The sequence below is a fragment of the Rana temporaria genome, chromosome 8, assembly GCF_905171775.1.
Source record: "Rana temporaria chromosome 8, aRanTem1.1, whole genome shotgun sequence".
NCBI lineage: Eukaryota > Metazoa > Chordata > Amphibia > Anura > Ranidae > Rana > Rana temporaria.
Window position 1 is genome coordinate 49,448,501 of NC_053496.1, and position 14,775 is coordinate 49,463,275.

General features: G+C 45.7%; 1 protein-coding gene across 3 annotated transcripts in view; it reads left to right on the plus strand.

Annotated features, from left to right (window-relative positions):
- Positions 1-14,775, plus strand: part of LOC120946917 (ovostatin-like) — a 136,150-nt gene that overhangs the window by 78,428 nt on the left and 42,947 nt on the right. For all 3 annotated transcript variants that reach the window (XM_040361741.1, XM_040361740.1, XM_040361739.1), the window contains exons 22-25: positions 3,475-3,598; positions 9,120-9,238; positions 10,867-10,918; positions 13,754-13,837. In XM_040361741.1, coding sequence (XP_040217675.1) covers positions 3,475-3,598; positions 9,120-9,238; positions 10,867-10,918; positions 13,754-13,837 — 379 coding nt within the window. The remainder of the gene's footprint in view (positions 1-3,474; positions 3,599-9,119; positions 9,239-10,866; positions 10,919-13,753; positions 13,838-14,775) is intronic.

The following is a 14,775-nucleotide window of genomic DNA, read 5'->3' on the forward strand; positions in this document are numbered from 1 at the left end:
GCATCGGGAGCATCAATAGTTTCAAAAAACTATTAGATAAGCACCTGAACGACCACAACATACAGGGATATACAAGGTAATACTGACATATAATTACACATAATTAGCTAGATTCAGGTAGATTTCCACATCTTTGCGGCGGCGTAGTGTAGCGTATTCACACTACGCCGCCGTAAGTCAGAGAGGCAAGTACTGTATTCACAAAGTACTTGTCTGCTAAGTTACGGCGGCGTAGCGTGAATAGGCCGGCTTAAGCGCGCCTAATTCAAATGAGGATGCGGGGGGCGTGTTTTATGCATATTAACTGTGACCCGACGTGATTGGCGTATTTTACGAACGGCGCATGCGCCGTCCGTGTACATATCCCAGTGTGCATTGCTCCAAAGTACGACGCAAGGACGTATTGGTTTCAACGTGGACGTAAATTACGTCCAGCCCTATTCACGGACGACTTACGCAAACGACGTAAAATTTTCAAATTTAGACGCGGGAACGACGGCCATACTTAACAGTGACTAGTCCAGCTATTTGATGGAATAACTTTACGCCTGAAAATGCCTTACGTAAACGGCGTATCTTTACTGCGACAGGCGCACGTACGTTCGTGAATAGGCGTATCTAGTGATTTACATATTCTACGCCAAACTCAATAGAAGCGCCACCTAGCGGCCAGCCTAAATATTGCACCCTAAGATACGACGGCGCAGGCTGTCGTATCTTAGCTAGGTTTAAGTGTATCTCAGTTTGGGGAATACACTTAAACTTAGGACGGTGCAGATTCCGAGTTAGGTCGGCGTATCTACTGATATGCCAGCCTAACTCTTTCTGAATCTAGCTAATAGGTTATACTTTTTTTTCCACCTCGCCTACTATGTAACTGTTATTACAACCCATTTGCAAAGCAATGTTTCTGCATTAGTGCTCTCTACATCCCAGTTAAAAATTACTGGTGCCACATTTGATAATCTTCTCAACAAGATAAATTATTTAAGGTCAGAGAAAAAAAATACATAAAAAAAATGGAAATGGACAACACCCAAGGGTTGCACATTGAGTACCAAAAGGCCACATATTAATAGGTAGATTCAGGTACCTATGCCTAACTTTGCAGCGGCGTAGCTTAAGGCATTTAAGCTACGCCGCCGTAAGTTAGCTAGGCAAGTACATGATTCACTATTAGGTAGATTCAAAAAGAATTAGGCCGGCTTATCAGTAGATAAGCCGACCTAACTCTGAATCTACGCCGGCGTTTGTTTAAGCGTATGCTTAAACAAAGCTAAGATAGGCCGGCTTGCGCCGTTCTATCTTAGCTTACAATGTTTCTGATGGCCGCTAGATGGCGCTTCCATTGTGGCCGGCGTAGATTATGTAAATGAGGGGATACGCCGATTCACGAACGTACGCCAGGCCTACGCCATCGAATTACGTTGTTTTCGTAAGGGATAGGCCGCCTAAAGTTAGAGCTATGCTCTAGTGGCCTAGCCAATGTTAAGTATGGCCGCCGTTCCCGCCGCGAAATTCGAAATGTTAACGTCGTTTGCGTAAGTCGTCCGCGAATCGGGATTTACGTCGTTTACGTCCACGTCGAAATCAATAGGCCCGTACGGCGTACTTAGCCGCAATGCGCACTGGGAAATGTAGTCGCCCGGCGCATGCGCAGTGTCAAAAAACGTCAAAAAACGTGAGGTCAAGCCTCATTTCCATACAACACGCCCCCCTCCAACCAATTTGAATTAGGCGCCCTTACGCCCGCTCGTTTTAGGCTACGCCGCCGTAAATTAGCAGGTAAGTTGATTTAGAATTGCTACTAGCCTAACTAATTTACGGCGGTGTAGCCTAAACAGGCTAGGCTACGCCACCCTAAAAGTAAGGCCAATGTACCTGAATCTACCTAATTGTACTTACCTGCTAAGTTACGGCGGCGTAGCCTAAATCGGCGGGTTTAAATCGGCGTCACTAGGGTTGGTGTCACCTGGTGCGGTAAAATATGGTGTCACACCCCCCCCCCAATAAAAAATTTCAAATATTTTTTACCCTACTGTTTGCTCTCTGTTCTCCTTTCTTCCCCTTTTCTCTCTCTCCCTATCCATCTTTCTTGTGCGTTCTATCCCTTCTTTTTTCTCTCCATTTTTTGTCCCCTCCCCCCACCTCTCTTTCTCCAGAACCGCAATTCACATCTCAGGAGCCTATAGGCCAGGGGCGTACCTAGAGCATTTGGCACCCGGGGCGGATCCAATATCTGGCACCCCCCCACGTTAAAATGTAAAAACACCCCACTGTGCCCCCCGCATACCTCTGCATCCTTCAATATCTTTTTGTTACTACTGTGTACCCCTCTCCACAACTGCACCTCTGGACCACTTTACATTGCACAGTACCCTGCACCTCTGGACCCCTTTACATTACACAGCCCCCTGCATCTCTGGACCCCTTTACATTACACAGCCCCCTGCATCACTGGACCCCTTTACATTACACAGCACCCTGCACCTCTGGACCCCTTTACATTACACAGCACACTGCATCATTGGACCCCTTTACATTACACAGCCCCCTGCATCACTGGACCCTTTTACGTTACACAGCCCCCTTTACATTACACAGCCCCCTGCATCACTGCACCCCTTTTACGTTACACAGCCCCCTGCACCTCTGGACCCCTTTACATTACACAGCCCCCTGCATCACTGGACCCCTTTACATTACACAGCACCCTGCATCACTGCACCCCTTTTACATTACACAGCCGCCTGCACCTCTGCACCCCTTTACATCACATAGCCCCCTGCACCTCTGGACCCTTTTACACTACACAGCCCTCTGCACCCCTTTACATTACACAGCACCCTGCACCTCTGGACCCTTTTACATTACACAGCACCCTGCACCTCTGGGCCCCTTTACATTACACAGCACCCTGCACCTCTGGACCCTTTTACATTACACAGCCACCTGCACCTCTGGACCCCTTTACATTACACAGCACCCTGCATCACTGCACCCCTTTTACATTACACAGCACCCTGCATCACTGGCCCCCTTTACATCTCATAGCCCCCTGCACCTCTGGACCCTTTTACATTACACAACACCCTGCATCACTGCACCCCTTTTACATTACACAGCCACCTGCACCTCTGGTCATGTCGGGATGGTGTCACCCCTCTAGTGGGTGTCACCCGGTGCGGCCCGCACCCCCCTAGCAACGCCACTGAAGGGCGCCTAATTCAAATGTGTTTGAGGGGGGCATGTTGTATGCTAATGGGGCTTGACCTTAAGTTTTTTACGTTTTATGCGAACTGCGCACCGAAAAGGACCACACATTGAATAACATTGAATAACAAAAGGGGCGCACATTGAACAACAAAGGGCCACAGGTTGGGCCCCAGGGATGTAAAGGAACTTCTATCAATGATTTCTTATCCTAGCAGGAAACAAGTCTGGATTATAAATGATCTCTATTTCTATGCACAGGTTGAAATAGAAGTGGATGGTTCTGAGAATTATCAGGTGACCCCTCTGGATGACAAGTTACAGCAATGTGTCGGCAGCCAACAGAAAGTCTTCTGGACAGTAGCAATCACATTTATAAAAACGGGTAAGAATCGCAGAATTGATTTTATTTCTCTTCTAATGGAGCAACTAGACTTTTTATTACTTGGGAATAAATACCTGCTGAAAGCAACCCTTTCTTGATCTTCATACTAGATGCAGCAGCAGTGTCTCTATATGAGGCTTCTAAGTTTCCACCAGATTATTCTCACACAGGAGTTTTTCTTCAAATTGGATTTCCTATAAAGTGTACCTGTCATTTTGTAGCAAATACTGTGTTGCAAAGAAGGACACTAATGGCGCATACACACGATCGGAAATTTATTTCCGATGAAATTTTGGCTCAAACTTGTGTTGCGTACACACGGTCACACAAAATTCCGAATGTCAAGAATGCGATGATGTACAACACTACAACGAGCCGAGAAAAATTAAGTTCAATGATTCTGAGCATGCGTGTTTTTTTTTGCGCATCAGAACTGCATACAGACGATCGGAATTTCCGATAAGAACTTTTCCTGTCGGAAAAATTGAGAACCAGCCCTCAAATTTTTGCTGTCGGAAATTCCAACAGAAAAAGTCCAAGGTCAAAATTTTCCACCAAAAGCTCTCATCAAACTTTTCTTGTCGGAAATTCTGAGCGTGTGTATGCGGCATAAGGGTAGAAAGCACTGAATCCCCCCCCCATCTAAGAAGGTTATGTTATGTCTGGAATATTTAAATTTAAAAATATTATATTTTGCAGCTTACTAATCATTAGACATGGTGGTTGCATTAGTTCTTGTTTTTTTTCACTCTGTTTTCACGTGGTGATCTGGCCAGTAACACACCTCCTGTATTAGAGCGCCCCTACTCTGGATAAATGAACACAGAGGGCACCTTTGGACAGCAGCATTCAGAGTGTTAAATGTACTAGCAGATTTAAATACACTAATCATTCGAAGTCAAACTGCAGCTATACTTTCTACAGTTACAGCAAACAGTTTTTCTTTTTTTTGGGATAATGGTTTTACATAAATAAAGTGGTAAATGGCTTGTCTCAACCGGCTGCCGTACTCATGGGCTGAATTTCGGCCAATGCTGCCCGACATTTGACCCCTGTGACAGTTAGTGCCAGATTGTCAGTTACAAAATTGTGTTAAGGTGTTGGCATTCATTTTAAGGCTGGTTCATACCACAAAAACACACTCCAGATCCGTTGTGGATGCGATTCTGCATTTGCGTTATTAATGCATTTTTGGCACGTTGCGGTGTGTTTTTAACGTGTTTTACCGCGTTCCAGTACAGTCTAGGGCAGGAAAAATGCAGCATGTTCTACTTTTTTTTTCTGGAACTGACCGCACTGGTGTAAATGATGCCATTGGAAACCATATAGCCTACATCCCATGCGTTGGTGTGAACTGGCTGTTACCCTCATAATGAAGGGGTTAAGTAATGGATGTGTATGGATTATTTTTGCAGAAAAAGGATATCCTTTAGTGTCACTTTAAAGAAAACATGTTAGAACAGAAGTATGGTAGTTGCCATCACTGACTTTGTTTTTAAATATCAAAGGCCCAGATTCAGGTACATTTGCTCTTTATTTGCGGAGGCACAGGGCAACGATTTTGCCCTGCGCCCCCGCAAATATTTTGCGCTGCCCTCGATTCACGGAGCAGCAGCTCCGTAAATTGCGAGGGCGCGCCGGCAAAATTGCCCGGCGTAAGCGCGCGCAATGTAAATGATCCCGCCGGGGGCGGCAATCATTTAAATTAGGCGCACTGCCACGCCGAGCGTAGAGCGCATGCTCTGTCGGGAAACTTTCCCGACGTGCATTGCGGCAAATGACGTCGCAAGGACGTCATTTGCTTCAGAGTGAACGTGAATGGCGTCCAGCGCCATTCACGAATCACTTACGCAAACGACGTAGATTTTAAATCTCGCAACGTGGGTATCCTATAGCATTGGCTGCGCCTGCTATTAGGATGTGTAACGTTGCGCAAAACCCGACGTACGCAAACTACGTAATTTGCGTACGCAGGGCTCGCGCAACGTTGTGAATCGGTGTTAGTATGCAATTTGCATACTATACACAGATCACAATGGGAGCGCCCCCTAGCGGTCATTGCTAGAATGCAGCCTAAAATCTGCGTGGCATAAGAGCCTTATGCCATGCAGATTTTAGGCTGCAGTCGGCGTAGCGATGTTCCTGAATCAGGAGCATTCGCTACGCCGGAGCAAGTAAGCAATTGCGCTGTGTAACCTATGGTTACACAGGCGCAATTGCTTCTTGAATATGGGCGGAAGTCTATAGCTTTATCCTCAGCCTCGTTCTACTCAACAAGCCACTTACATGACTCACTAGCTGCATGGTTGCCCTGGTTTGTCCCAACTACAGACAGCTTCCCGTAGCGACTAATTTTTATTTTTTTCTTACAATGTCATTTCCTTAAGGCCAAAAAGCATTTTTTTTTACATGGAAACATACTAAAATTGCAAGCTACAAATAGCATGCAAATCATACCCAGAGTGTTGGGGGCCAAATTGTGAAATTGTCCAGGGCCCCCCAGGTCTCTACATCCCTTTTCCAACAGCAGTAATTTGGTATTCGGGGTCATTCACATGGGTGGCCAGGGGCACATCATTTCCAGTGTTTAGAGTCAGGCTTTAGAGCCCGCCTCTGGACGCAGCAACACTATGTGCTATGGCCGCACACAATGCCTGGTTAGCGGCAGCCAGTTTGTACATGGCCAGAACTCCACAGAAATGTAGACCTTAGATGCGCACTGTTTGCATCCAGGGTCAGTCAGAGGTTCTATTCACTTGTAGCCACTAGTAGTAGTTGCATGCAAACAACAATGGCATTGGCCATGTACAAATCTGAAAGCTGCTGCTCTTCTTGCACACAATGGCTGGATTCAGATAGAGATACGATGGCGTATCTCCTGATACGCCGTCGTATCTCTGAGTTGCGACGGTCGGATCTATGCGGCTGATTCATAGAATCAGGTTCCGCAAAGATCTCCCTAAGAAACCCGACAGGTGTAAGTGACTTACACCGTCGGATCTTAGGCTACAATCTCCCGCTGGCCGCTAGGTAGCGTTTCATTTTTTGTATGCGACGAATATGCAAATGAACGCCCGTCTGTCGTTTTTTTTTTACGTCGCTTGCGTTCGACTTTTTCTGGCGTATAGTTACCCCTGCTATGTGAGGGGTATCCTATGTTGGGTATGGCCGTCGTTCCCGCGCCGAGTTTTGAATTTTTACGTCGTTTGCGTAAGTCGATTCAGAATACGGCCGGACGCAAGTTACTCTCCCCCCGAAACCAATGACGTCCTAGCGACGTCATTTGGAGCAATGCACGCTGGGAAATTTAGCCGGCGGCGCATGCGCAGTTAAATCGGCGCGGGGACGCGCCTGATTTAAATAGTACACTCCCCCTAGCCACGGAATTTGAATTCCGCCGGGGGATTTACGATACGCCGCCACAAGTTTTAGGTAAGTGCTTTCTGAATACAGCACTAGCCTCAAAAACTTGCGCCGGCGGATCGTAAATCAGATAGTAAATCTAAAGATCCACTAATCTATCTGAATCTACCCCAGTATGTGCAGGAAGCATTTAAAACTGGTGGCCAGAATCTACTCTGCCCATTGGAATGTAGCCTTACAACATGTTGGTTGTTGTAATTATGTTTCTGGTTACAGTTTGTATTGTCAGGGTAATATGCATACCTCCCAACTTTTTGAGATGGGAATGAGGGACCTATTAGCAAAAGCATGTAGGCATAGGACACACACATTGCCACGCCCCCTTAAAAGGAGAATTAACCTAAACAAAAGATTAGTTAAACCCACAAATACTTATTATTCCTTTATACTTGCTTTAGAATTTGGATGAAAGGTTTAGCACTGGGAAACATTTTTTGAAAGCTAAAAGGTGCATTGTATATACAACTATATAGATCAGACCAAAATGAGGGACAAATGGAGAGGAAAGAGGGACAGAGGGACATTGCTCTAAATCAGGGACAGTTGGGAGCTATGGATATGATCGGGCGGGGGGGGGGAGATGTCCTCCTGTGGGATATAAAAGTGTGTCTGAGTTTCAAATAAAGTGTTCCAGTTTTGCAGCCAAACGAGTCCTGTCTATAGGCGACTATAATATCTGATATCTATGTTCAGACTGGAGGAAGCGGTATACTGACGGAAGCACTCAAGCGGAGTGTGGGAAGTGGTTCTGTCACAATATATATATATATATATATATATATATATATATATATATATATATATATATATATATATATATATATATATATATATATATATATATATATATATATATATATATATATATATTATATGGAGCGCTACCCCCGAAGGAGCCGCTGATTAGTTTGGGATCGGCGTAATTAAGTTACTCTTTTGGCTTGATCTAGGGGTGATACTTGTGAGTGCAGATAAAGAGCAAGTGTCCAGACATCCAATAGGTTTTTAATGCTTTATTCCAAGGCCCAACGCGGCCAACATCAACATGGCACATAATAGAGAAAGGTTGATGAGCAAGAAGAGAACTTTAGGATCAGGCCCTGGATATGAAAGAAAGCAAGCCTGCTCTCGGCAACAACTTGACTCAGTTCGTCGCCACCCCAGATCAGGGTGGGTAAAGTGCCCCCGGACAGGCGATTATCACAGGCCTGGCAGCCGGAGCGCCACTTACAGATCACTGGGAGGAAACAGACCTCTGCCACAGGCTTAGTAAATTGAGGTATGAAGATCAGATTTGAGTAAATCCTCCCAGTCAGTTCAGATAGCGTCACCAACTGACAGCTTGAGCATACCTGTCATGCAGTGTGATGACTGGATCCTCAATGGTTTGTCTAGGCTTCCCGGACAACATCTCTAGGTTCTCCCCGAGCCAATTCCCCACTGTACAGCTCCCAACTTAGGATCCTTTCAGCAGAAGATTGGGACCCAGCAAGCCGCTGGGGCCCCTCTCAATGTTAGGGTGAGGCTCCGCATAATGCGCAACCTCGGCGAAGCAGACCACGGTGGCGGGGCCCATGGATGCGCGTACCCTGAAGGTGGATACCGCACCTGGAACTTGGGCCCCGCACAGAACAACTAATGGCGGTTGCCACAGATATACCCCCTCCCAGCATGCCCAACGAGGGAACCATACCTCTGATTGGCTGCTGAGGAGAAGGCGGGTCCGTCAGAGCCCCTCTAGCGCCAACTGTCACCCAGGGGTGGTAACGCACCCCCGAAGCGCAGACCGACCCACAGGACAGCTCTGAAATGACAACAGCCTAAATTTCCATAAATTGTGAATAGGAGTAAACTAACCCTCCCATTCTTACTAACTTTAGCGTAACGCCCATACTGGAAGTAAGGGGGCGCTACATATATATATATATATATATATATATATATATATATTACACATACATACATACATACATACATATGCACACTGTATATACAATATATATGGTTCAATTGATACACATATTCTGACACATTACAAGATTGTCAATTTTGCCAAACTACGCAACAATGAGATTCCCTTATTTTATATATTTTAAAGGCAAATTAAACATCGGAATTACAGCAAGAACAATGAAGATCTCTGATACATGTGATGGAGCCAACGATGACAGCCAGCCATCTTACTCAGACAAAATCATACTGAAAGTCAATTCAGAGGTAAGAACATATAGGCGCAATTCACTAAGATATAGCGCATGTGTTATCTGCCATAACAGTGTAGTTCATTATTAGTATAGTCAGTTAATACTGTTAATTAGGATTTATATAGTGCCAGCAGTTTGCACAGAGCTCAAGCGGATTAGTAAAAATTAAAATGTCCGACGTACTCAGGCCATGGTTATATAAAACCTGAGTCTACTCCTCTACTCCTCCTATACACATCCCACATATGCCACAATACCCCCCCCCCCCCCCCTTCATCAAGCCTACACATTACACATCTTCCCTAACTTTCCTAAACCCTCTGTACATGCTCCTGAGTGCAGATAGACTCCCCCTATACAGTACACAAGCACAGACCCTTTAGTACAGACACCTGTTCCCAGCAAAGTCCCCTTGATACAGACCCCCCTTCCTCAGTACAAAATGACCCCCTCAGTGCAGACCCTTTAGTACATACACCCTTCCCCAGTACAGACCCCCTTGGGACAGTAATCGCCCAGTACAGAACCCTCAAGACAATCACCCCTCCCCAGTACAGACCCCTCAGTACAGATACTCCCCCCATCTTAGTACAGATCCCTTTAGGACAGACCAGCCCCCTCCCTCTTAGTACATATGCCTCAGTACAGACCTTTCCATACATACACCCTTTTCCAATACAAACCACTCATGACAGTTACCCCTCCCCAGTAGAGACCCCTCAGGAAAGTCACTCTTCAGTAAAGACCCCCTTGCACAGTACAAACCCCTCAGGATAGTAACCTCCCAGTACAGACCCCCCTCCACAGAACAGAACGGTCACCCCTCCCCTATACAGACCCTATACAGACCCCTTAGGACAATCACGCCTCCCCAGTACAGGCCCCTCAGGACAACCACACCTCCCAGTACAGGCCCCTCAGGACAGTCACCTCTCCCCTATACAGACCGCTCAGGACAATCACCCCTCCCCAGCACAGGCCCCTCAGGACAGTCACCCCTCATTACAGATCCCCTTCCATAGTACAGATTCCTCGGGACAGTCTCACCTTCCACAATACAGACCCCTCAGGACAGTCACCCCTCAGTACAGATCCCCTTCCATAGTACAGATTCCTCGGGACAGTCTCACCTTCCACAATACAGACCCCTCAGGACAGTCACCCCTCAGTACAGATCCACTTCTATAGTACAGATTCCTCGGGACAGTCTCACCTTCCACAATACAGACCCCTCAGGACAGTCACCCCTCAGTACAGATCCACTTCTATAGTACAGATTCCTCGGGACAGTCTCACCTTCCACAATACAGACCCCTCAGGACAGTCACTCCTCAGTACAGATCCCCTTCCATAGTACAGATTCCTCGGGACAGTCTCGCCTTACACAATACAGACCCCTCAGGACAGTCACCCCTCAGTACAGATCCCCTTCCATAGTACAGATTCCTCAGGACAGTCTCACCTTCCACAATACAGACCCCTCAGGACAAGCACCCCTTTCACATTATAGGCCCCTCAGGACAATCACCCCTCCCCAGTACAGGACCCTCAGGACAGTCACCCCTTCCACAATATTCTCTATATATATAAGTCGTATATAAGCTACAGCTATTTTTATATTGTTTTTTATTTATTTTAAAGCCTGAAGGTATTAAACGAGAGGAATCTTCCAGTCACCTGGTCACTGTCTCAGGTAAGAGCATAAAAATATCTAGTAAGTGTTCTTCTAATCCTTTGAAGTGAACCTTTCCTGTGAGAGACTACCATTGTTGCTTCTCATTCTGCAAATGCTATTTTCCTGGCTGTTACACTTCCTCTCTTGCTTCAATACGTGGGAGTCTATTTATAAAACTTTTATCCAAGCTGAACGAAACGCCACCTTCCTATATTCCTATGACTAAAATATTTTCGTAGGCAAAATTATTACTATTTTAGTAGACTAAAATACGACTAAAACTAAAACAATTCAGATGACTAAAATACAACTGAAATGCCATTTTAGTCAAAAGTCTATTAGCCAGATTCACGTAGACGGCGTATGTTTAAGCGGGCGTAGCGCATCACATATGCGCTACACCAACGTAACATAGAGAGGCAAGGCCAGTATTCACAAAGCACTTGCTCCCTAAGTTACGGCGGTGTATTGCAAATGGGCCGGCGTAAGACCGCCTAATTCAAAGTAGGCAGGTAGTGGGCGTGATGTATTGAAATGAAGCGTGACCCCATACTCAAAATCACGTCGAATTTACGCTCTAAGATACGACGGCTCAATGGCAACGATGTGAACGTAACCTACGCCCAGCCCCATTCACGTACGACTTGCGTAAACGACGTAAAATCCGATGGCAGTTCCGACGTCCATACCCTAACAGACTTAGACCAGCTGTTTGGTGGTTTATCTTTACGCCAGACGTACGCCTTACGTAAACGGCGTATACTCATGCGACGGGCGCAAGTACGTTCGTGAATCGGCGTATCTTGGTCATTTGCATATTCGACGCGTAAATCTATGGAAGCGCCCCTAGCGGCCAGCGTAAATATGCACCCAAGATACAACGGCGTAGGAGACTTACGTCGGTCGTAGGAAGCCAAAATTCAGGCGTATTTTAGAACAAGAATACGGCGCATAGATACGACGGCGCATCCATGGACTTATGCGGCTTATCATTAGATACGCCGGCGTAAGTCTTTCTGAATTCGGCTATATGACTAGAACTGAATTGAAATTAGACGTCTAAATTAACACTGCACTACCTTATAGGAATAAGTAGGGGGCATCTACTAAGCTGCTAAAAGAAAAAATAAATAGGAAAAAGGCTTTTCTTATTTATTTATTTATTTTTCTTAATATTTAATGTTGATAATATATTCAGGTAATATGTGCAAATGCATTAATTTTGACTAAGTAAGAGCAGGAGGAGCATATATTTCTCGATCCCTCCTCTAATTAATGACCCCGGAAGTGACGTGTCTTTTGTCACTTCCAGGGTCAAAGCTGTCATTCAGATAGGGTAGAAATCTGTGCTTGATTAGCTGCATTGGGGGTCCGATAGACTCCCAATGTCTCTAAAAAGAGTACCTGTCACTTGCCCTTGCTATCACAAATGGGGCTTGTTATGCCCCTTGTGATAGTAATAAAATAAATAAAATTAATACAAATTTGAATGCACCCCCTTCACCCCTGTATACACCCCATATAGAAAGTGCAGCAATGGGGCGAGCGTGTGTGTAAACATCAATTGAACCACACATGTGAGCTACCGTCGGGAACGTCGGAGTGAGGGCAAATATTCCCAGGGATATAATTCAATAATTCATGGTTAACTCTAAACTGATAACCTAGAAAGGACATTTAAAACGTCACCTATCGAAAATGTTGGGCTCCATATGTGTGCGCAATTTTAAGGTTTGATGTGTTTGCTATCTCTTTTCTCGATGCAACTTAATATTTTATATTTGACAACAAAATCGGGTAGCATATTGTGTTTGTTTGCACTAAAATTTATTTTGGTGCATGGTCCCTAAAAATATGCATAACTGTACAAATATTGTGCTACATAAAAAAAATTGAAACTCCCACCATTTTATTTTCGAGGGTCTCTGCTATCAGAAAATATAGGGCTAGATTCAGAAAGGAGTTACGTTGGCGTATCTCCAGATACGCCGTCGTAACTCCGAATGCGGGCCGTCGCATCTCGGCGCCTGATTCATAGCATTAGATATGCCTCAATGTTGCCTAGATACGAACGGCGTAAGTCTCCTACGCCGTCGTATCTTAAGGTGCATGTTTACGCTGGCCGCTAGGGGCGCTTCCGTAGATTTCCGCATAGAATATGCAAATGAGATAGATACGCTGATTCAGAAACGGACGTCCGCCCGGCGCATTGATTTACGTTGTTTACATAAGGCTTTTTCCGGTGTAAAGTTACCCCTGCTATATGAGGCGTATCCAATGTTAAGTATGGACGTCGGGCCAGCGTCGAATTTTGCGTCGTTTATGTCGTTTGCGTAAGTCGTACGCGAATAGGGCTGTGCGTAAGTTACGTTCACGTCTAAAGCAATGAATATTTGCGGCGTAATTTGGAGCATGCGCACTGGGATACTTTCACGGACGGCGCATACGCCGTTCGTTAGTAACGTCAATTACGTGGGGTCACGACTATTTAGCATACAACACGCCCCCTACCAGCCTATTTTGAATTAGGCGGGCTTACGCCGGCCCATATACGCTACACCGCCGTAACTTCGGGCGCAAGTTCTTTCTGAATGCTTGTATGTGAATCTAGCCCCATAGACTTTTGCAGGGTTTACAGTAGCTTCTGAAAAAAAATGCAGACTTTAAAACATGGGCAAAATGAAAGAAAATAATTCAGTCCAATCCAGTAGGAAAGTGGTTAAGGGGGAGGGGTGTAAACGTCGCTCAACCACGTGTTTATACCCCCCCCCCCCACCCCATCCAACCGCAAGTCTAAATCGGCCCTCATGGTAGAGAAAAATGCATTAACCTTCGATTCTTTTTTATCCTTAGATTCAACAATTGAAGTAGAAGTCAGTGTAGACGAGCCAGTCGACTTGGTGCCAGATTCCTTTGTATTAACTGTGAATGTCATGGGTAAGTCGACTGCATGAAAACAGGTGGGTGGGCACATGGGGTAAAGCCCAGTTATGACCATACAGGATATCAAATCTTACTGCATGCCACAAAACAAACATCTAATTTGAAGTTCCACCTTAAAAGCTTCTTGAACACCATGAAATCACTTTGTACGGTGACAACGCTTACACTGTACCTCTATGGATAAGCAGTGTTGCCACCCTAAGCAGCATGCTTCCGATTTGGGCTACCATACACTTTTCCCTCCTCATCTGCCTAACATAGAGTGGAGGTGTTCCGTAGTTCACAGAGGTGACCTATGAGGGGCTAATAAGGCCACTTGAGATAATGTTGCAAGTTACAAGCTCACTAGATTTATGACAGGATCAGCTGTGCTCATGTTCAGATTTTCTCTCACTTCCTGCTAGGACATGAAGTGAGGGGAAATTTCTCAGGTAGCAGTAAAAACCCTAAGTTCTAATTCTTCCCTACCCAATCAAAAACTAGCTTGACACTTTAACAGCTAAAAGGGAGCACATATGAGAAGTTCATTGCTGGGATTCCTCCATTTATGTTATACATTTGTCCAGGGATGGACTGGCCATTGGGACTACAGGGAGTTTCCCGGTGGGCCGATGGCTCAGTGGGCCGGCTTCAGTGACAGCGGACCGCCACACCCCTCCGCTCCTCTGTCTCTCCCTTCCCGCAGCGCTCACCTGGGGGGAACAGAGAAGCAGGGGGAGGACCAGAGGAGCACGGACGACGACAGAGGAGCATGGGGGGAGGGGACAGACAAGTGACTCAACAGCTATGGCCTGGGAGTTTATCACTTCTGCCTAATCCTGTCCCATAAGGGGGAGCACCAAACTGATTCTTTGCTCCGGGTGAAATATTGTCTAGCTTCCCCACTGGTACTGCCTATAAGAGTACCAGTACCAGCTGGTCTACTCTAATAA